General features: G+C 42.1%; 1 protein-coding gene across 3 annotated transcripts in view; it reads right to left on the bottom strand.

Moving 5' to 3' along the window:
- Positions 1-2,976: 2,976 nt before the first annotated feature.
- ETV4 (ETS variant transcription factor 4) overlaps positions 2,977-23,069 on the bottom strand; it is a 113,252-nt gene continuing 93,159 nt past the window's right edge. For all 3 annotated transcript variants that reach the window (XM_088480723.1, XM_088480722.1, XM_088480724.1), the window contains exons 6-13: positions 18,461-18,587; positions 18,211-18,366; positions 14,088-14,341; positions 9,045-9,101; positions 8,782-8,850; positions 8,157-8,329; positions 4,614-4,715; positions 2,977-3,713 (exon numbers count right to left, since the gene is read on the bottom strand). In XM_088480723.1, coding sequence (XP_088336849.1) covers positions 3,492-3,713; positions 4,614-4,715; positions 8,157-8,329; positions 8,782-8,850; positions 9,045-9,101; positions 14,088-14,341; positions 18,211-18,366; positions 18,461-18,587 — 1,160 coding nt within the window. In that variant the 3' untranslated portion in view covers positions 2,977-3,491. The remainder of the gene's footprint in view (positions 3,714-4,613; positions 4,716-8,156; positions 8,330-8,781; positions 8,851-9,044; positions 9,102-14,087; positions 14,342-18,210; positions 18,367-18,460; positions 18,588-23,069) is intronic.

The following is a 23,069-nucleotide window of genomic DNA, read 5'->3' as shown; positions in this document are numbered from 1 at the left end:
AAGATACTGGGGGTGAGTGTGACCACACTGCCACTAAAATGCATGCAATCTAATATAACCCTATATTAATTAATATGAATTTCCCAGACTAAGGGGTAGATGTACTAAGAACTTGAGATATAAAGTTCCAACCAATCAGCTCCCTGTCATTTTTCAAATACAGCCTCCTAACTATGACAGTTATTAGCCGATTGGTTGGTACTTTCTCTCTCTCCATGGCCACATCTTCCCCTGAATGACCTGATCAAGTCAAGTCTGTAGTAAGATATGGTAAACCAAACAGGTGTAAGGTTTTCACCTTTGTTGTACAATTTGTATCCTTTAAAATGGAAGAGATGTACAAAACTATTAAATGACAATATTAAACAGTGCTAAATATAATTTAGGGTTAATTCTAACCCTAAATTCTAGGGTTATAATAGCTAGGGCTAGTCGGAAGAGTCAACATAACCACCCCACCGGTTAATGCCAGGATTTGCAATGTTAAAATTGATAATGAGTGCAAGACAAATAAGCCTATTACCCTTTGATACAGTAATTTAACAGTTTATTGATGAACCTACAGTATAACGCACACCTACAAAACAGGTGCTATTGCGCTCAACTTCCGTTTAAAAAAAGAAATCTAATCTGCACATCCAGAAGGTGTGAAACATCCTGAGTGTAGAGTCAGAAGGTGACTGTATCCTACTTGGAATATGCTGTGGGTAAATCCAGACACGTAAATGTAATCTCAGAAGTGACTCCTGTTAAAAACAAGCTTATTTGCATTCATCAGCTACAAAGGAGTTCCCTGACCTCGTGCACTTAGACTGCTTTAAATGAACAAAACATGAAAGTATTGTACTGAGCACCAGTGGAGGTGTAGGGGAAGAGGGTGTGCTGTTAATATCAGAATTAAAAAAGGTTACATTAATAGCTGTCAAAATAGCCTTGTATTCCTGCCATGCTTAACCACTTATTGGTCAGGGTTTTTTGTCCCCTCATGACCCAATTTTACTTTTTGGGATATGAAAAGAACTTCAGTCTATCCAAATGAGTATTCTTTTCTAAGGCTGAAAGGACTTTCTTTAGGTAGCAAACTGGAACAAATATTACATTAAAAACAAACACTTTTGCGCCTGACAATTGTTTGGTCTGACATAGTTGTAGTATCGAGAACAAATGTTCAGAATATACAAACTCAACTGTGTGGAGTTTGTATATTCTCCCTGTGCTTGCGTGGATTTCCTCCGGGTACTCCGGTTTCCTCCCACACTCCAAAAATATACTGGATAGGTTAATTGGAATCCCCCCAAAATTAACTCTAGTGTGTAGATGTGGTAAGGAATATAGATTGTAAGCTCCACTGCGGCAGGGACTGATGTGAATGGCCAAATATTCTCTGTAAAGCGCTGCGGAATGTGTGCGCTTTATAAATAACTGGTAATAAATAAATACATTTTAGTGATAAATATTTAAAAAGCTTTTTATATGGGAAAAAGGGGTAGATTGGGTCTTAATTGGAGGTGGCATGGGTACAGGGATGTGCAGTCAGGGTAGGCACGAGAGGCAGAGCCTACCCTGTCATACTCCTGCGATTTGATATAAAAATGATTATAAGTTTTACTAATATAATCTTTGTATTATTCTAAACATCTTATTTGTTTATTGTAATCATTTTTATAGTTAACACTCACCAGCTTTGTGTAGCTCCATGGGACTACCCGGTTACATAAATTTGTGTTATCTGCAAAAAAGCCATACTTTGCTCTATTATGGCCAGACCCTAAAGCAGGAAGTCCCAGTTACAGTAATGCATTACCTTCAGGATTCCACGATGCTACCAATACGAAAACCAGTTTCTGCATTTGCAAACAGAAATCCACGCAAAACATGGGTTATTTACCAAAGACATATTACACCATCACCTGACAGGGGACACAGATGTGTCCTCATCCATTATTGCTGCAGTCACGCCAAACAGCCCCTCTCGATGCAGCAGGTCTCGCGCAACTGAAAGCGCCAGGCGTCTTTTTACACACAAATTAAACAATCCGATGCGACAAAACCACTGAACAAGACTGCAGAGATGAATTAGATATGCAACACTTTTACATCTGTGTGCGAATCAGTCTGAATCTTTATAGAAAGTGCTATGATGCAGGGGCTGCGGGTTTTTCTCATACCAAGTTCCGTGGTGCTCTATCTGCAACTTTGTACATGCAACTTTGATGTTGGTTGTTTCTTCATATATTTGTCTGTAATAATATACACTGTATAGCCACCATTAGAATTCATAATGTGCGCCAACCACATCCTCCAATTTCACCATAACATTGTGGGGGACTAGCACAGACACTGGTTCTGCCTTTGCAGAATCCAAAAAGACAACACACCGACTTTGTTCATCACTGTAGGTGACATCGTAAAAACAAAGGCTTGACACAAAGCAATTAAAGTACAGATCATTCGTCATTTCAATAAAACAAAAAAACAGTTTAAAGTGAATATATCAGTGATGGCATATAAAGGTGTATTATTAAGCAGCAGAGAGTTTATATAATTGCAAGGGTTACATCCGCATTTTTAAAATTAAATATAATTGCTTAAAATGTAATAATTTTAAAGACTAACACGTTTTGGCGTTCCTTCATATTTCTAGTATATCATCACAAAAGAAGCTTTAGAGTGGCCTTTTGCATCTTTTTTACACAACATTTTAAAAAACAACATTTATACCTATATATAAAAAACCCCAAAGTAGTTGAAGAATGTGCTTTTTGTCGTCGGTTTTGGCTTGATGTGGTACTAAAAGACTATTGAACTACAAAGAATGAAAAACCTGTCTTCCAGAAATAGTAGCCAATAAAACAGCTTTTTATTTCGGCTACTTCGGAGATTTGCCCAATATTTGCTCATGGACCAAATTATTAAGAGCTGGGGCATGTATAAAGTGACATGAAAGACCATACAAAAAGGAAAAATAAGCCAAGATTCATTCAAACTGTTTTAATTTCAAAAAGGCAGAAAACATTAGCATCGGTAGATCCCAAGATTATTGCACTGGTTTGATGCCAACTTAGTTGAAATCCACTTAACAAAATCCTTTCCTACATAATAAATGCCGCTGAAAAGGTCTCTTTAAAAAAATAAAATAAAAAGTCTGAAGGAAAGGATTGTCGTCGTCAACGCTTAGTGCTGGAGAACATGCATTTCCTGAAATAATCAACCATTCGTAAGCTTAGCTGTATTAAGAGAAATCTAAAATCTGGTGCTCAAATACACCACAGCCAGGGAGTGTATCTGGAAAAGGCCATGTTACAAACACCCAAATACAACCAGAGTTTCCAAAACTAACAGTGGTCGTCTTCAGCTCCTATCCGCTAAAGTCCATGTTATTTAAACACCAGGTTCTTGCAATAAAAACGCGAACAAAAAAAGCATCTACATTCATATGATGATTGCTAACAAAATGTACCCATATATACATGATTACATGGCAGCCATTTCTAGTAACTGTAGCTGCCTTTGTAGTTTTGGGAAGGAACAGTTCCCGCGTCCTGAAGATACATGCCACCTTCATCCAGGTGTGACAAAGGAACAGTGTCTTCTTCGCTGATCTGTCTGTCAAACTCAGATTTCAAGGCAGGACGTTGATTGTCAGGAAACGCCAGAGAAAAGAGGGCTTCAGGTTCGCAAACAAACTTGTAGACGTAGCGCTCGCCAGCCACCTGGAGTAAATTTACATATTTAGTAACGCTAGACAGTCGTGAGAGAGAATTATATAAAGATAACACAGAAATTCACTCCCCCACTCCTGTAGAAGGAGTGCATACATCTTGTCGGTACTGCTCCCAACTTCGCCTCAGTAATTATTTTTATTTATTTATTTTTTCCAAATTTGGTGTTCTTTTAAAAGTCATCGTCTGACACAGTGTTATATTCAGTAGACGAAAATGTTAAATATTAGGGCCAGCTGCCAAATGTGTTCTATGCTCACTAAAATACATCACACAAAACACATTAAAACCACAGTAGAGATGTGCGAAATTTCAAAGCTGTTTTGTAAAATATTTACCTCATTTTGTATTTGGCTACACAGCTGTTCATGTTTCTCAAGTAAAATTTGGCCTTAAATGTTCTCACTCCTACCCAAACCATACATCAGAGTGAAAGGACTGTCATCTCCGATCTACTCATTCCACAAACTTCTAATGTATACATACAGTGCAGAATGGTAGTCCATGGAACACTGAAGCTAAATGGAACTGAAAAGGTGCATACACACGTAATGATTTTTTGAACGATGTCGATAACGAGGTAGTTATAGTTAAATCGCTCAAAAAATATCGTTCAATTTATGAGTTATAACGATGAATGATAATCACAAATGCGCACTCCCGTTTGTAGTTATCGTTCATTTCAGACTGTCCAACATGACGATTTTCAAAAAGGGAAGGAACCTTTATTCGTTCAAAAAAATCGTTCACTTTTTCAAGGGAAACTCTGACAGAAAATCGTTGGTTACAAAATCCTTACAAGTGTATGCACCAAAAGACTTCACACCTCTGTGAAACAGTCTGTTCTACCCCAACTCTAAAGTATAGCCACTGGCATTTGAAATAACTTACTTTTTGCATGATTCCTTTCTCATAGTAATAGCGTAGAGACCGGCTGAGCTTGTCGTAGTTCATGGCTGGCCGGTTTTTCTGCATGCCCCAGAGTCTGGCAACCTGCAAAAATAGGTCACAAACGTAAAAAGACTAATAAGTAAGAACAAATGTGAAAATTAAGTAAAGAGTTAACTTCACAAAACAGTTTTCCTTCACTACCATACTTGTAAAGGTCTAATATGCCTTTTGGCAATAAATACAATTTAACCCTTGCTGATACGGTGTACGCTCACAGACAAGGGGAAAAAACAAGTACGTAAACAAAATTGAACAAGTACAGAATGAAGAACATTTTGTGAGGACAGCATAAGATAAATGAAAAATAGCAACTCTTACCGCAAACAGTCTGTTATTTATTAATTAGGCCTTAAAAAATTCGGTATCTAGAACTGGGTTTTTAACCTATGGCTGACAAATCTAGAAATAGGACTGCTGTTTTTGATGGTGCATTATAGTCCTTTCTTTGCAAACACTTTTGAACTACCTATTAATATACCAAGTACTGCATAATATACGAGTAGGTTGTTTATTGAACACCATTTTAAAGGTCAAATTACTTCTATTTTGTGCTTCTTCACCTTTAGACAATATTCTGAGTTGTAAGAAATAAATAACATTCAAAGGAGCAAAGCAACCAATCCAATATTATTAGGCCATTGCTGTCAGAATAATGAAAGGTTGCTATGGTTGCTCGAAAGGTTGCTCGATAGCTGCTATAATCCATAGCAACCAATTTGGAATATTTACAAAGAAGCTAAATTCGGCCATGTAAACTAAATTTGAAGCCCAGCTTATAATGGTTCTATAGTATAAATAGTTAACAGTGTGAACTTCCATGAAGTATGAAATTCCACTCATTACTTAAAGGGAAAAATACCCTTAGACGACATGTACCAAAAACATGCCACATGGAAATTTGTGAAAGTCCTTGATCCATTGGAAAAAAAAAATAAAAAAATGGCCAAAAGAACCGACGGCACTTGGGCCCCATCGGAGCAACAATTGAATAGCTCCATTGGGCACCAGGCGCCCAAAAAACATTTGAATCTTGCCCATTGTGCCTGTCTGGCCACAATGGGCAGAAAGAATATTTTCTTTTCTTTACCTGACTGATTGCCAGGAGAGTGAAGTTTAATATAATGTGTTCCTGTTACTATGTTAATGTGAAAAAGTTGGTTGTTTATAATCTTCCTTTGTGATGGTATTAACAGTAAAATCCACAAAGCTAAGCCAATTGTTCCACCCTGAAGTTTTCAACATGCAGCATAACAAAAGAAAAAAGAAACAAGCACTATGCTTATTTAAGTCGGCTCCAGGAAGACTGATCAGACTCCAAGACTAATTCCAAGTTGTAATTTATAGTTATTAAACAGACTTTAAAATGTGCATCTCAAGGTCATAAAATGACTTGCTAGTTTATGATCAGTGTCCTCCCCGTGTTACATTCAGATTAAGTGGTTCTGCTTGTGCAGTTTAGAATAGAATAGCCTGAGGCGCAGTTCTACATTAAAACCGAACTGTGCATGGAATCTAATAATTGTGTATCTTGTTTATTAATTAAAGTTAAATAGTAATATGCACAGAAATGTTAGGATGATGAGAACAAATATGAAACGGACATCTTTCTCACCAGTTAATTGTAAATAGCACTGCTTTATCAAGAGACAAAATTAAGTTTCCAAAAGTGTTCCCATTACCTAGTTACACACAGTATATGCAGCCATTTTGAGGGATGAACCAATACTCGCCCTATAGACTCATTAGGAACTAGTGAAATAATTGAACACTTTGGGCTTGGTTTTATTATTTTTTGCAGCATAAACTGCGGTACTTAACTTTGTGTGTTGCAGCATCTCTCTGAGATACAGTGGGCGGGATGTACTATGCATTGCATTTTGGATGCGGTACTTCACGCCACTTATCGGGTACATAGCAGCGTTAACGCCGGTATGTACCTAGAATTGCGATTAAAATCTCAAAGAACAGCTCTTCCAAAAAGTTGTCCTTTGCAATGATTGGACTTCCGGATTTATGACCCGGGAGTCCCTCTGCAAATGCATCATATGACGCATGCCCTGTCGTTGATGCTGGGAGGGATTCGATTGGATCGTCCAGGTGCACAATGCAAAAAGAAGCCCCATGGCTTCTATTAGGCAATGCAGTCTACAGATTGCATTGCCTTCCGGGTCCAAGCTACGGAAAGCAACGCATTTCAGACCTTGGTACATATGGGAAATGCGGCCAAATCTCATAAAACTATAGTTTTCTCATTTTCCCTTTAGTACATCCCATTTAGAATGTTTTACTGCTTCAATTTATCAACAGATCCCCAGTGCGATGTGATGCGAAGTTGGGGTTCTGTGAATGGTCATGAATGTCTCTGTCAGTCACACAGAACTCCGGCAAGGCTCCATGGCATCTATGCCTGTTTCACACGTACAGCCAGAAAAGACTATGCATGCCCAGTAATAAAAAAATCTTAAATTGGAAGTGCATATGTCTGAGCTCATGAGGTCGAGCATGCCCAGTAATCCTTCCATTTGAATTCAGTACTGTGCATGTGCGAGATGGAAATTGTGCATTTGCAGTATGTCTTTGGAGGATCGCGGATGGAGGTGAGATGGCAATATGTGATCTATGTACCCAGCCTTGGATAGAGAAAGTGGATGGAGATAAAGTACCAACCAATCAGCTCCTGTCAATTTACAGGCTGTGTTTGAAAAATGGCAGGAGCTGATTGGTTGGTACTTTATCTCAATTCATGTTCTCTCTCCAAGGCTTAGTACATATATAGACCTTTATGTTTGATCTCAAACTGTAAAAAGATTAGCTTTTTGAAGATTGTTAAATAGCTTGGTCAACAGAGAGAGAAAAAAAAGGGACCCACATGAGAAATCAATTAATGAGGTATAAAACCCCATTAAGATTATGAATTTTCACAAAATGTTATACACGAAACAGTCTTGGAAACCTATAAATTCATATTTATTCAGAGAGAAAAAATTCCACATTCATTCATTACGGATGAACCTTTTCACTGTCAAGAACGTTAATGTGTTATTCATTGCAGCTACAAATTCTCAGCAGTTGCCATGTCCCAGTGCGAGAGTATGCACAAATAACCCTTATATAAAAATATATATTTTTTCATATAAATTAAAATATTAAATGTAGGAGTGCAACTTGACATCACAAGAACGGAGGTCTGGCTGGCCATGGCGACTTTTACAACACTCAAGTACAACATGCCAGTCACACAATTTTCAAAAAGCTGCAGAAATTTTGTGCCTGAAACTACACCATGAATCATCAGCTTCACTGCCACATCATTCATTGAGAAACACTATGTACCATTCACATGACCATTTCAAGTTGTCGAAACAGAGCAGCTCGAAGTACGGTAAATCTCTACACTATAAAATATCTCCACATCTTCTACACTACTGCAGAAAGTACCCGACACCAGGCAAAGAGCACAGCTTAGTCAACCGTCAATCTCACCTCCTCTGGTTCTATCAGCTTGAATTCCATGCCTCTGCCGGTCCACGCAATGAAGTGGGAATTTGTGGGATCATCCAGCAAAGCCACAAGGAACTGCCACAGCTGTAAAGATCCACGTCTTTGGTAGGGAGGTCCATCTCTGTAAGTTCCAACCTCTTGTTTAATATCTCCTGCTGGAATACCAACAAAGACAAAAGGTCAATTCACATTTTATACCCTTCTGAAGAACCTGCGGTCCCTCCTCCTTGCTGCTGCTCCTCTCTCTCCCCCCATCGTGGCCGCTCCCAGTATGCCATGCGTCACGCCCAGCACTGGCATTCTGGGAGTCAGTGGGAGGGAACAGCAGCATTTCATGGCGCCAACACAGTTTATTACTATCTTGGCGATAGGCAAGAGTGGACGGGCGCCGTCAAATTAGACGCCACTGGCGAGGAGACTGTGGCCGCGCCCCCAGGCCGCAGCACCCCAGGTGATAGCCCTGCTTGCCCGCCCCTAGAACCGCCACTGGTAGCCAGCTACTAGAAGATTAATTTTATTCTCATATAAAAGGCAAGAGAACCATGTGATATCCAGAAACTACATGTCTAACCAATGTATTTATCAAATAATAAAAGTAAATACTAACCTTCAAACTTTTCTGGCACAACACAAGCATCATCAGTGAAGGTTCTCATGGGCTTCTCATAGCTGTAACCTGCATGGGAAGAGAAGAAGGTTTTTGATGTAAAATTAACACTATCATTACCCAACTTCTGCTGACCCAACACTCTACATTAGCAGAAAAACAGCTTTAATACCAAACTTTAGGCATCTGAACAAAAATACTGAAAGCCAACTACTTTTGAAAACAGAAGCTTTTAACAAACACACACACAAAATAATAATTACCATCCATGTTTGGGTAGCTGTCCACATTCCGGTACATTGACTGACACCCAGGAACATCTGTAGAAAGCAGAGACATTTTTTTAAACCACACATTTTCAATAAGACCTTAAAAAAAAAAATACACACCACAAACCAAGAGAGACCACAAAACTTCTTACAATAAAATACAATATGAAGAAACAGTAGAGTACAGCTGAACTTCTTATAACGATACATGGCAAGCAAGTTAATTAACCACATGTCCTGCAGGTTTATATTAGACCAAGTAAATTTAGGAATGTATTGTAAACACATCTGAAAAACCTAGTACTTGCTTCCGTTCCTGTTACCTTCAGAGTTATGCTATTTGAGGACCCAGCTGTTTAGACATTTTAAATACAAGAAATACATTAAATAAATAGGCCTGTGACATAAGCCTTATAATATTAAATAAAGTTAGATCATTGTACAAGTGCAGTGTGCTACATTTATCTAAAAGAGGCCACTATATACCAGTTTGCTCACATCTCCACAATAGTAAATTGGTGTTTATCTAGTCTATGATGAAGCAGTGTGAACATGTTGCACACACATCTCTATACCCCCAGCTTGCATGGGGATAATCTGACGGTATGCAGACTTGCGTCTCCATGCAGCTCTCCTGCCTCTCTTCTACGCTGTATTGTGCAATAACTAATCGCGCAGGGAGGTGAGGGAAGCACGCCCACCAGCAGCAAGGAGGTGAGGTGCCCAAGCCAGCCACAGGGAGGCGAGGGGAGCACGCAAGCCAGCCACTGGGAGGTAAGGGGTGTGCAGAATGTACAAACTTCTTGGATCAGTGCTGGATTGTGGACTAACCAACTACAAATACAGCACATCTATTTCAGACAAATGGCACAGCACTTGTTGCATGGTGCATATATTGTGCCAAGCTCCCTGTAATATACCCCATCCACACAAGTATGTAGGACAACTAAGAAAATGCATTGCATCGTCTCATGGCCAACATGAGCCCAGTTATACAGTTTTACCCAAATAAACATTCTACAATTGCAAATAATAGTATTTTAATATTATGGGAGCTTATACGGGTAACCAAACATGTGTGGACACTTCTTAACTGCATCTCATTGCATTGACCTTGCAGTCCTATTTCAGTTTTCAACTGCGTTGAAGCACAGCAGCCGCACTAAAACAGCACAAACATTTCAAACAATGCAGAGCAATGGAGCTAAGCACACAAACAGTAACAGTGATGCTTGTGACATTATAGCAAAATCCTAACACCAGAATGGTGGAACGGCATAGTGTGTTTTTGTGGCCACCACAACACAAAAAGCCAAATATAATAGACTATGTTCAAAAATAAAAAAGTAAATTAAAAAAAATTGAAGCATCAAGCAATCCTTAAAATAAGTTAAGACTCCTGAGTAGGGTTTTTGCAGTAATTTGTATTTCAGCTCTTGTTGAAGACTAGCAAACAGTATTTTATTTTCTGCTTGTTCTTGGAACTGCTCCTTTAAGTGCAAATGTTAAGGCTGCAAGTTTGGTTCTGTCAGCTGTGTATTTGAAACCTCTATAGCAAGGATGTTTTTTTTTCCCAGCGCCTTAATAGCCTTGGGCAGAAATACAGTAACAGATAGTGTTACCGCAAGACAGCCCATATTTCTGGTATGATGTCAGCCACCTATGAAAAGGCAGCCGGGCTGTGTAAGCCGGCACCAGATCAGCCCTACAGGGACTTCTTGTCTTTCTCTCGTCCTCCATTTTGTGAATGAAATTCCTCTGACTCCATTCAGAGAGTGAAGAGCCCATGTATGCAGGTTTGTGACTGGCAGGCAGGTGGGAGGGAGCCAGCTACAATTCAAGGTCGCAATGCAATCCTGTTAGAGGATGCAGAAAATGTGCAGCTCGAAATTGCAAGGTCACAGGACAGTAAGTGAAAGTTTCTGCTGAAGTTACAGGCATCTTCACTGGTTTTTCTTATTAAAATGACTGAGCCGCCTGAGTTTTTATTTTCTTTAAGTACACTGCTGATGTGAACTAGGTCTTAGATAGAGATTGACACAATTTAATAAATTATAAATACACCTCCAGGATCTCTTATTCAGAAGCCCCTTATCCAGGTTGTTCCAAAAGTCAAAGTGAATAACAGTTTCTGCCAAGAGCACACCTAACCAATCAGAAGCCCTCTGCAAAATGTCTATACTGACTAAATGTTGACATTGTCATAATGTCGACGTTTCCATTAGGTATGGTCAATGTCGGAATTTTTATGTTGACATATTATACCACACCCGACTGAAAATTGCTATGCAATTTAATGAGGGGAATGCCAGAAGCTGGGTGGTTAAAAAAACCAAAAAAACAACAGAAAAAAAACAACACAGGTCAGCTTAAAATGTAAAATCAGTATATTTTTGGCATTGTGTTCCAAAAATAAATGGAAAAAAAAGCGCACACATTATGTAGCAAAACTTCCAAGTTCCAAGCATTCTGGGTAATAGACCTGCACAGAGATGTTATTATAGTTTACAAATATGTGTCCTCTAATGTTACATCCAACTTGTGTAGATGTCACATCTCTTTGATTGTAAGATCATTTGGGTCTAGAATATTTCAGGTCAGTGGGTCTGATTAAGAATTAATTGGGAATAGAATAATACCTCCTTCACATCGCAAACCCGGCTCCGACCCGTGATTTTGAATACGGGTCCAACCCAGCTGCGACCTGGGTCAGACCCCTTTTCACACTGTACCTTAGACCCGGGTTGGCCCCGTTCACACTGAACCCAGGTCTGCCCTTTAAAACCCAATGGATGTCATTAAAAATTTAGTTTTTCAGGCACACAAAGATAAGATCATAAAAGGAAAAAAAGGTAGGGGTGGGGACTGCTTACAGCATGCTGGAGGGGCCGGACGGTGGCCCGGTTCAGAGGCCGCACCCCCTCCCTCTTATCGGTCAGCAGCCCAGCATAGTGTGGGAGACTGCTGCCACCAAGCAGAAGCAGCAGCCTCCCTTTCCTCTGCCTTTGGGTGGAGGACAGATCACACTAATCGCGGGGAGCCACCCCCCTGTATTTGCACCCCTTGCATTGCAAAATGGTTTGTACACAGTTACTTGCTCTATCTTATTCTATTCTCAAATCTGACTCAGGCCCTTTGTATGTCATTAGTTTCTGTCATGATCCTTTCATGCGTAATAGCTCATCTCTTCAAAAATAAACAGTAATAATAATAATGTAATGTAGCTACTCCAGGTGCACAGCTATTGAACCTCTGGCTGCCTAGAGTGTCACACTACCAGAATACAGACCCACCACTCTGCTCTATAGATCAGTACAAAACATTACTAGGATTAAAACACATATACAATAGCACTGTACATAAAAGACAAAACCATTTATTCAGTTATATATTAGACAAGCTTTCCAAAAGGAAATTAGAGGAAATTAAAACTCAACACAAAACAGGCTTCTGACAGGTCTAACTGTATCATTTCACAGCCAGCTTTTCTTATGAGTTTTTATAACACACTATACTGAATTCATATAGGTGCCTGGAACAAGCCGTTTTATTTACATTCCATCTTCCCTGGCGACACTATGTTGTATGGAATAGACAGACGTTAGCTCATTAGCAGACAGACTGTAGTGAGGCAGAAAGAATACCAGGACAGGCAAGTATTTTAAAGGAATACTTTATATAAAGACGAAACAAATAAAACACTACAGTGGCATTTAACCCCAAAATTTTAATTTAGGACACATTATACGGATGTAGATGTGGTAAAATATATAGTACTTCTACACCACATTACAGACAGATGCAACTCATCCCCGACTTTAGGGCATAAATTGATCTCATCTGTTGATGTGAAATCACTCCACATGGCACTTGGCATTTCTGCACATCAAGTCTACAAAGCTGTAGCCAACACCCTGCCCACTTAGGGGTCTATTTACTAAGCAGTGTTAGGAGACAGAGTGAAAAGTGATAAGGTACCAGCCAATCAGCTCCCAACTGTCATTTTTCAAACACAGCCTGTGAGATTGCAGTTGGGAGCGGGCTTGCGAGGAGACCCTTGTGGTAGGGTCTCGTGGCCGCAAGCCCCAGAGAGCTTTCGGCTCTAACAGAGCCAGAAGCTCTCCACTGACATCACTTGTGATGTCAGTGGGGCCGCCCCCAAACGACAGGAGTTCTCATGGGAACGCCTCCGTTTGGGTAGCCACCCCCCGGCCCACCCACCAAAGGGGGCGAGCTGTCACTCAACATTGACAGCTCGCCCCCTTTGTTGCGAGACCCGGAGCGCCCGTCGCTATCCGGGTCTCGTGCATGCGCATGACGGAGCCGGCTCCGTCGTGCGCATGCGCTCTGGGCCACCATCGGCCTGGTTGCGAGCGCTTGTGACCGGGTCTGAATCAGGCCCTCAGCCCCTATAGGTCTGTCTCAAGGCTACTAAATAGGCTTGTTTGGGATTTAAATGTACTAGCGCAAATATGCAGTCAGCTGGTGGTTGCCAAAGCTAAATGTTCATGGTGCGGAAGTTATGCAAACCTCCACAATCAGTCATGTACTGATGTAGCATACCAAAGAGCATTTTTTGAGATAAAAATAAATAAATTCCTGTGCAAATGGGCTATCTACCTTCTAGGCTGGTTGTTTTAGCCACATATTTATACAATTGGACAATTGTTTTGCATGTCCTGGGACCGGACACAAAAGATGCTCTCTGCACAGGAATGTAACTAATGCAGAGAGGGCTGCTGAGTTGCACCATATTCTTAGCTGACAAAAATAAAATCCCTTTGTCTGGTTAAATAGACGAAGAAAGGAAGAAGCATGAAGTAAAAGCTGTGAATGTAATAAAGCTTGCATGAGGTCATGTACAAGCCAATACGTTAGTCATCTGAAGGTGAAATCTCGTAATTAGTCTCCATGTGGACAGTGCATTACAAGCAGAGGAACCTGGGAACATTGTCCTGTTTACCTCAAATATGTTTATCAAACTGGATAAAGAGCTTAAGAAAAGAGCATATCAAAAGGCAATACAAGTGGTCCTACCTGAATCATATGCATAGTCTGTCTGCTCCTGCTTGATTATCACACTGGATGGGTATCTGTGCGCTCGGCTAGTACCAATGTGGTTTGCCTGGTCATACATGGGATCATGATACTCCTGTTTGAAGCCTTGCTGCGGGTACTGGAGACATGGCTCAGACACCTGACGCTGGTAGTTGGCTGGAGACTCCCTACTCAGGTTCTGTGTAGATGGAAATGAGTGGCACATCTCTGGCAGCTGCTGTTGGTATCGGGAGCTGGGAAGTAGGAGATTGTGGTAAAAGAAAAAAATTATCAACATCAGTATATTCAATGCCAACAAATTACGTTATTCCGAAGTACAGATGTGTCATTTTATTCTGTGGATCAAGCTGCAGCAAATAGCCTCTCCCGGTGCTCCAGATCTCGTGCGTCTTATTCGTATAAATATAACTGGAAGCAGCAAAGCTACATTGCTAGTGTACACAGACCACTGGGGCTTGCGACACTTGTACATCTGTGGCTTTGAGTCCGAACCTGTGTAAAAAGGGCACCGATACGAGCAGTTGTTGTATACCAATATACCTTTAGAATGTAAGCTCTTACGAGCAGGGCCTCTACCCTCTTGTGCTTCTCCTTACTTTACTTTCACCTACTTCTTACCCCCCACCAGGGCACCTAACACTTGGTTGCTTACGCTCTATTGCATATCTAGGTGTTCTGGTCACTTATGTATCAATCTATATTATCCATGTCCTTGTCCTATTTTGTACTGTAAGTCAGTTGTCAAATTATTTGTTTATGTACTGCGGAACACTTGTGGCGCCATATAAATAAAGGGTAATAATAATACCAATGCCTGTGCGGTTAAAGTCGCAGCATAGCGTCTCTAGTGCACTAAGCTAGTGCTACTCTCCTTGAAGCATCTGTCGCGACAGGACTCTTGCACTGTATGGCCATAAGGAAAGCCGTATGCATAAGAAAAGCAACCTTTACCCCTTAATAGGGTTCATGCTTTCAGTAGTTGTCGCAAAACAACTAAAATGATCCTCAGGCAGCAAGGAGCTAGCAAGGCATTATGGGAGATGTTGCTAGTCAATTTACAGGCCCCAGGGAATTATAATAGGTCTTTGTAATATGAGGAATACTAGCAATTTCATGACTAGTATACCATACATTTGTGAAATACAGTGCATCCGGAAAGTATTCACAGCGCTTCACTTTTTCCACATTTTATTATGTTACAGCCTTTTTTCAAAATGGAATAAATTAATTTTTGTCCTCAAAATTCTACACACAATACCCCATGATGACAATGTGTAAAGTTTTTTTTTGAGATTTTTGCAAATTTAAATTAAAAAAAAAAATCTAAGAAATCACATGTACACAAGTATTCACAGCCTTTGCCATGAAGCTCAAAATTGAGCTCAGGTGCATCCCGTTTCCACTGATCATCCTTGAGATGTTCCTACAGCTTAATTGGAGTCTAACTGTGGTAAATTCAGTTGTTTGGACATGATTTTGAAAGGCATACACCTGTCTATATAAGGTCCCACACTTGACAGTGCATGTCAGAGCACAAACCAAGCATGAAGTCCAAGGAATTGTCTGTAGACCTCCAAGACAGGATTGTCTCGAGGCACAAATCTGGGGAAGGGTACAGAAAAATATTTGACCTCCATCATCCGTAAAAGTTCGGAACCACCAGGACTCTTCCTAGAGTTAGCCGGCCGTTGAAACTGAGCGATCGTGGGAGAAGGGCCCTAGTCAGGTAGGTGACCAAGTACCTGGAGAACCTTCCAGAAGGACAACCATTTCTGCAGCAATCCACCAATTAGGCCTGTATGGTAGAGTAGCCAGACGGAAGCCACTCCTTAGTAAAAAGCACATGGCAGCCTGCCTGGAGTTTGCCAAAATGCAGCTGAAGGACTCTCAGACCATGAGAAACAAAATTCTCTGGTCTGATGAGACAAAGATTGAACTCTTTGGCGTCAATACCAGGCGTTATGTTTTGAGGAAACCAGGCACCGCTCATCACCAGGCCAACACCACCCCTACAGTGAAGCATGGTGGTGGCAGCATCATGCTGCGGGGATGTTTTTCAGCTGCAGGAACTGGGAGACTAGTCAGGGAAAGATGAATGCAGCAATGTACAGAGACATCCTGGATAAAAACCTGCTCCAGAGCGCTCTTGACCTCAGACTGGGGCGACGGTTCATCTTTCAGCAGGACAACGACCCTAAGCACACCAAGATATCAAAGGAGTGGCTTCAGGACAACTCTGTGAATGTCCTTGAGTGGCCCAGCCAGAGCCCAGACTTGAATCCGATTGAACATCTCTGGAGAGATCTGAAAATGGCTGTGCAGCGACGCTTCCCATCCAACCTGATGGAGCTTGAGAGGTGCTGCAAAGAGGAATGGGCGAAACTGACCAAAAGATAGGTGTGCCAAGCTTGTGACATCATATTCAAAAAGACTTGAGGCTGTAATTGCTGCCAAAGGTGCATCAACAAAGTATTGAGCAAAGGTTATGAATACTTATGTACATGCGATTGTTTTTTTTTCTTTTAATGAAATTTGCAAAAATCTCAAAAAAAACCTTTTTAAACGTCGTCATTATGAGGTATTGTGTGTAGAATTTTGAGGACAAAAATGAATTTAATCCATTTTGGAATAATCTGTAACATAACAAAAAATGTGGAAAAAGTGAAGCGCTGTGAATACTTTCCGAATGCACTTTAAATGATTACAAAAAGGTACTAGCTTTGCATCATCACAAAATAAAAATTTACTTGGGTAACCTGAAATGCAACAAAAATAAGTGACGCTATGGACAAAAAATATTAAAGGAATATTCCACCTTTAAAAGGATATTTAAATCCCTTAGACTTGAGGGTCATTTAAGTTAAATAGTGACCTACTTGACATTTATCATTAGTTAGATTGCCCACTATGTAGGAGTTTCCCAGACTCCACCACTACAGTCCAGGTTTTAAAGGATATCCATGCTTGCGACAGATGGTTAAATCAAATTGATTGAGGGCCTGATTCAGCAAGGATCGCAACTGCTAATATGCACGCAATCGGCCGATTGTTGCATACAGCATATGCATCGCAGTGACTACACAGACCCATCGCAGAGTGATTGACAGGAAGTGCCGTTTGTGGGTGGTGACGGGGGAGGGGGGTGGTTGGCGAAACGCAGGCGTGCCAGTGAGTTTTAACACACTGAATGCATGGGCATGCATAAATTATCCACTGCGATGCCTTACACAATCTGAGTACTCATAGCGTGCAATGAAGTTAGCAATTCCTGAGTAAGGTCAGAGCTTTTGCAAGTGTGCGTGAGGCTGAGATGGTACCGATGGTTTCGCAGTCTTGCTAAGGATTACGGATGAGTGTAAGGTAAAGTGGGCGTCGTTATGTTGTGATGCGGCGGCATAGCGATTGCAATGGATTAGCATACTATCGCAGTGAGACTGCGTCCATTATCACTATTGCAATCGCAGTTGTGATCAGTAATGAATCAGGCCCTAAGTCACCTGTGCTCAAGTACGGATATCCTTTAAACATGGACTGTAATGGCGGAGTTTGGGAACCTCTGCCCTATGGCATTGTTTGTTAGTGTATTTAAAATAATGAAGCAGGATGCTGTTCCACAGACCGTAAATACTTGAGTTCAAATGGTGTCCCATGGAAATCACTGTTTACAAATGAGGGGAGAGAACACTTCAATGTCCTCTTAAACTTACCATCTGTAATAGAATGTATGTAAATCTTTCATTTGTAAAATTAGTTGTCATAGTAGATATATTTGGGGATGTCTTCACCATACATGAAGGAGATGCATCAAGCCTTGGAGAGAGATGGAGAAGTTGCCCAAAGCAACCACTCATGTTCTGTCATTTCAAAGACTCTGCAAGAAAGATGACAGAAGCCGACTGGTTGCCATGGGCAGCTTTTCACTCTCCAAGGCTTGATACATCTCCCCCTAAATCTGTTTTTGAGTACTTATGAATTCCAGACATCTACTGCGAGGAAATCTAATTGAAGATACTGTAATTTCCGCCTCAGTTAAACACGCTGTGTAAATTGATAAAAATTTAATTTCTGGGAAAGATCTGGGGTTTTCTATAGTTCTACTTACCCATGTTCCATGAGATATCCTCCAGACTGAACAGGCTGTGACGTGCTCTGTGGATTGACATATCCCCGATCCTGTCTGGAAAAGTGATGGAGTGGGGACACTTGAGTACCTTGGTTTGGAGACTTGATGCCAACTTGTCTTGTTTGGTCATAGGCACTGCAGACAGAGACACGATTCATACAACAATCCATATAGACTGTGCTAGTGACTTACAGTGGACAATACAGTTAAGTGAAACTAGTGAGCTCACCTGGCATAAAGGCACTGTTCGCCATTACGATATTGAAATTGTTGTTTCTGGCTGCACGAAAGACTGGGGTCTGAACAAGAGCTTGGCTGTTCCTTTTTTATTTTCACTGGAGGGCTGTGAAAAGCGACTGGAGAAAAAAAAAACGATAATATGCTTTGAACACTAGAGGCCTGATTCAGAGTGGCATGCAAGCCGTGGTGGGAATATGTATGTAATCTGACAGCGCTACAGTAGTAGTTATTACAATCGGCGTGCATTTGAACCAGCCCTATCCTTGGAGATGCATCTGAAATTAGATTAATCTCTTTATGATCAACACTTCATTGCCCATAATTCCACTTACACACCCACGAAAAGCCCACAGAATACTTAGCCACCAACAAACGCCTAGTTGCAGCACAGTTACACCCGCTCAGCTGCATAGGAGAGGCGTCTGAGACGCGTAGGACTCTTGTGTATGCTTGGCTATGGACCATGTGCAGTGCAACAAAATAGCAAGATTTGTCTCAACTGAATGATCTTGCATGAGACTCTGAAACCCTGTACCTCTAATGGACTAGACCAGGGGTTCCCAACAGGATGTAGTTATGAGACCAGCAGCCGCCGGTCTCAATACAGACAAGGGAATCCCAAAAAGGGATGTAAGATAGGCGTCGTAAATACCGGCGACTATCTTAATCCCAATGCCGGAATGCCAAAGGACGCCAGCCCGAACGAGGTAAGTCTGGGGCGCCCTTAGCGTTAGCCGTGCAGGGGGGGGGGGGTTAGGGAACGTAGCGGACATAGTTTTTTTTTTGGGTTGGGGTTTTTTTTTTGGGGGGGGGGTTTAGGGTTAGGCACCCCTAGGGTGGTGGGGTTAGGTACGAAGGAAGGAGGGTTAGGTATAGGCACTAATGGGGAGTGTTAGAGTTAGGCTACAAAAAATGAGGGGAAGGGGGGGGAAGAACACTTACCTGACCCGTCGGAATTCCAACCATCGGGATGCCGCTGTCGGTATTCTGACTGGAGGCATCCAGACAGCTGGCATTACATACTCATTTCGTTCCCAATCAAGGTCCTCAAGTCCAGGTTTTAAAGATAGCCATACTTGAGCACGGGTTGGGTATGAAATGCTGACAGCAGAGAAGCCGTCTGACTAAATCCTGACGCCGCAAGCCCGAACGCTGAAGATCCCGACTGGGACTGGTAAGTGCCTTAACCCTCTCCTCTCCCCACCCCTAACCTCCCCCCGGGGCTGCCTATACCTAATCTGACTACACATGTTATGCTTAACTATATAATCAGTAGGTCACAAGGCTTTAGGCTTGTACAAGGCTGCTAGGTTTTATTTCAAAGTGGGTTTTTTTCTAAGTGGGACTACATGTACAGCATAACTTAAAGAGCTAGTCAGGAGTTAAGCAGGAGGAAGACAGGAGGACGACATTTTAAAAGAACTCTCTAAAACTTGGGGAAAAAACAAAGGATCTTCTGAGCTTCTGGAAACCCTGCTACTCAGCCACCAGCTTCCATTATAACCTGGACACTCTTTTTGCCAACACCCTGCTTCAGCATTGCAAGCAACTACCTGCTTACTGAACATTTAATACTTGTGTTTGTGTTTCTTCTCTACAATGTTTAAATCATTCCAATACCACTGTCAATTTATCTTTATACCACTGTAGTATCTGCCATTGTTTCACACCTATACCTTTTATTTTTATTTTTTTAATATATTCATACTTTATACTAATTCTCAAGTCTTGCAACTTGAACACCTCTAGACTCCTTTTTTGGTTATAATATACTATTGTAGTTGTGCCTTTACATCTTCCAGCACTGTTCTTCCTTTTATCTGATTTTGGCCTGTACTGCTCCCTCATCTCACACATTACTACTACTCACTCCCCCCCCCCCCCCCCCCCAACTGCCTCATCTACACAATGGCTCTTTTCTTCTACTCCTCCCTCACTCAGCTGCTACATTATTTTCTCCTCTACCACCAGTTTTCACCTCATTTCTCCAACCATAGTCCCCTCTACGTTCTCCCCCTCCTTCCCCTCCCCTGTCTCTCTTCATCACATATAAGTCTCTCCACTGCATCTCCCACAACTCCAGTATTATTAACTTCTCTTCCACCATGGTCCTGCTGCACCACCGCTAAACTCTGCACCCTCTCTTTTCTCCAAGTTACCTATCCTTCCCCCCCCACACCACACTAAACCTCCACCTTACCCACCACCTGCTGTCACCCTTCCTCATTCAGAAGCCAGCCACATAACCCCACACTCCTTATCCCCCTTCTCTAGATCAATATCACCTCCACACTACATCAACCCTAATAATTCTCATTCTCTTCTCGCCTCTTAACTTTGTCCCTCTCTCCTGTTCCCTCTGGAAAGCCAGTTTTGTCTATAATAAACTTGTCTCCGTTCATGAGCACTTCATCTGCAATGCCTTGATTCTCCTTGCCATCACCAAACCCTGGCTATACCCCTCTGACACCACTGCTCCTGCAAAATTCCTCCATCACTTGGCTTCCTGGCTCTTAATCTTCAAATGGGCCCTCAAGACCCATTTCTTCCTCAATGCTCTCCAGCGCTCATCCTAACCCACTACTCTATGCTCCTTCCTCACTATCTAGCCCATCTGTGTCACCCCTGTTTGTCTGACCCTCCCCTCAGAATGTAAGCTCTCATGAGCAGGGCCCTCTTTCCTCACGTGCTTCTTCTTGCCTTACTTTTACTCTAATTTACAATGGCACCTAAAACTGCTTACTGACACCCTGCTGCTTATTTAGGTATTATACAGCATTGTTTATAAATCATGTACTTGTCCTGCATTGTCTGTACTGTTAATAATTGTTGTCTTGTGTGCTCATTTGTTTCTGTACTTTGTAAGGCGCTGCGGAACCCTTGTGGTGCCATATAAATAAAGGACAATAATAATAACAACCCCCCTCCCCGCACCCTAAACCTAACCCTCCAGGGGTGGCGCCTAAACCCAAGTCTCCCCGGGGGTCCCTAAACCTAACCCTTCCCCCCCCCCGCGGGTAAGCGCTACCACTGCCTGGCTTACCTTCGTTCGGGAAGCCGTCTGTCTACTGTAGATTCCGGCGTCTGGATAAAGACTGGCGTCGAAATCCCAACACCTGTCTTTAGTCCCGCATCGGTATTTAGACACCGGGATTTAGTCAGACAGCTTCCTGGCCGTCGGCAATTTGACTGTATCCCCTTGAGCACAGGTGTGTTAATTAGTACATTAGTTATTTTGATTTAACCATCTGTGCTCAAGCATGGATATCACTAAAACCTGGACTGTTGGTGTGCCTTGAGGACCAAGGTTGGGAAACACTGGACTAGACCCAGAATACTTTACCATTAAGAAGTTCACAAATTCAGTCAAAGTATTACATATTGGGGTCTCAATGCAAAACAATAGCAAAATAAATTGCTTGTAAGCCAATGTCCCTTTTATAAAGCGATTTTAAAAGACACAACATAATGACAGACATATTGCCTAGATTCTAGTTTGTCCTATACAAATGAAGTGCAACTACGGTAGCATCCCTCTCAATAATTATTCCGGTTATTGTTAAATTAACAATAACAAATCAGTTAGCTGGACTATATACTCAAAAGCAGCAATGTGTCTACCGTATATACTCGAGTATAAGCCGAGTTTTTCAGCACAAATAATGTGCTGAAAAAGTACCCCCTCGGCTTATACTCGAGTCAAGTGTAGCGCTGACCGGACGGAGTTCGGTCAGCGCTACACACTGCCAAACACACAGCCGCCGGAGCCGGCAGCTGCGTGTTTGGTGTAATCAGCAGCCGCTGAGAGTCTGTCAGACTCTCAGCGGCTGCTGCTGCTCCCACTGCGGGAGCCATCTTCCGGCTCCTGCAGTGGGTGATGGGAGACACGTCGTCATGACAACGTCTCTCCCATGCAAAGCGGCCGGAGGAGCGGACAGCGGCGGGACCAGGAGCGGGAGTTACAGGTAAGTGATTTTTTTTTTTTAGTCTTGTCACGTCTCTCTCTACTGGGGGGTGGGGACTACAGGGGGCGATTACTGCAGGGGGCACTAAAAGGGGTATTACCACTGGGGGAACTACCAGGGGGGGATTACTACAGGGGGCACTACCAGGGGGGAATTACTACAGGGGGATCACTACAGGGGGCACTAAAAGGGGGGATTACCACTGGGGGAACTTCCAGGGGGGGATTACTACAGGGGGCACTACCAGGGGGGGATTACTACAGGGGGGGATTACCACTGGGGGAACTACCAGGGGAGGATTACTACAGGGGGCACTACCAGTGGGGGATTACTACAGGGGGCACTAAAAGGGGGGGGATTACCACTGGGGGTACTACCAGGGGGGGATTACTACTGGAGGCACTGAAAGGGGGGATTACCACTGGGGGCACTACCAGGAGGGATTACTACTGGGGGCACTACCAGAGGGAATTACTACTGGGGGCACTACCAGCTCCTGCCATTTCCCACACTAGGCTTATACTCGAGTCAATACGTTTTCCCAGTTTTTTTGGGTAAAAGTAGGTACCTCGGCTTATATTCGGGTCGGCTTATACTCGAGTATATACGGTAGGTCATTTCTACTTTACAGTA

Source organism: Taudactylus pleione, unplaced genomic scaffold (genome assembly GCF_031769625.1).
Source record: "Taudactylus pleione unplaced genomic scaffold, aTauple2 ptg000256l, whole genome shotgun sequence".
NCBI lineage: Eukaryota > Metazoa > Chordata > Amphibia > Anura > Myobatrachidae > Taudactylus > Taudactylus pleione.
This window is presented reverse-complemented; position numbering and strand designations above follow the sequence as displayed.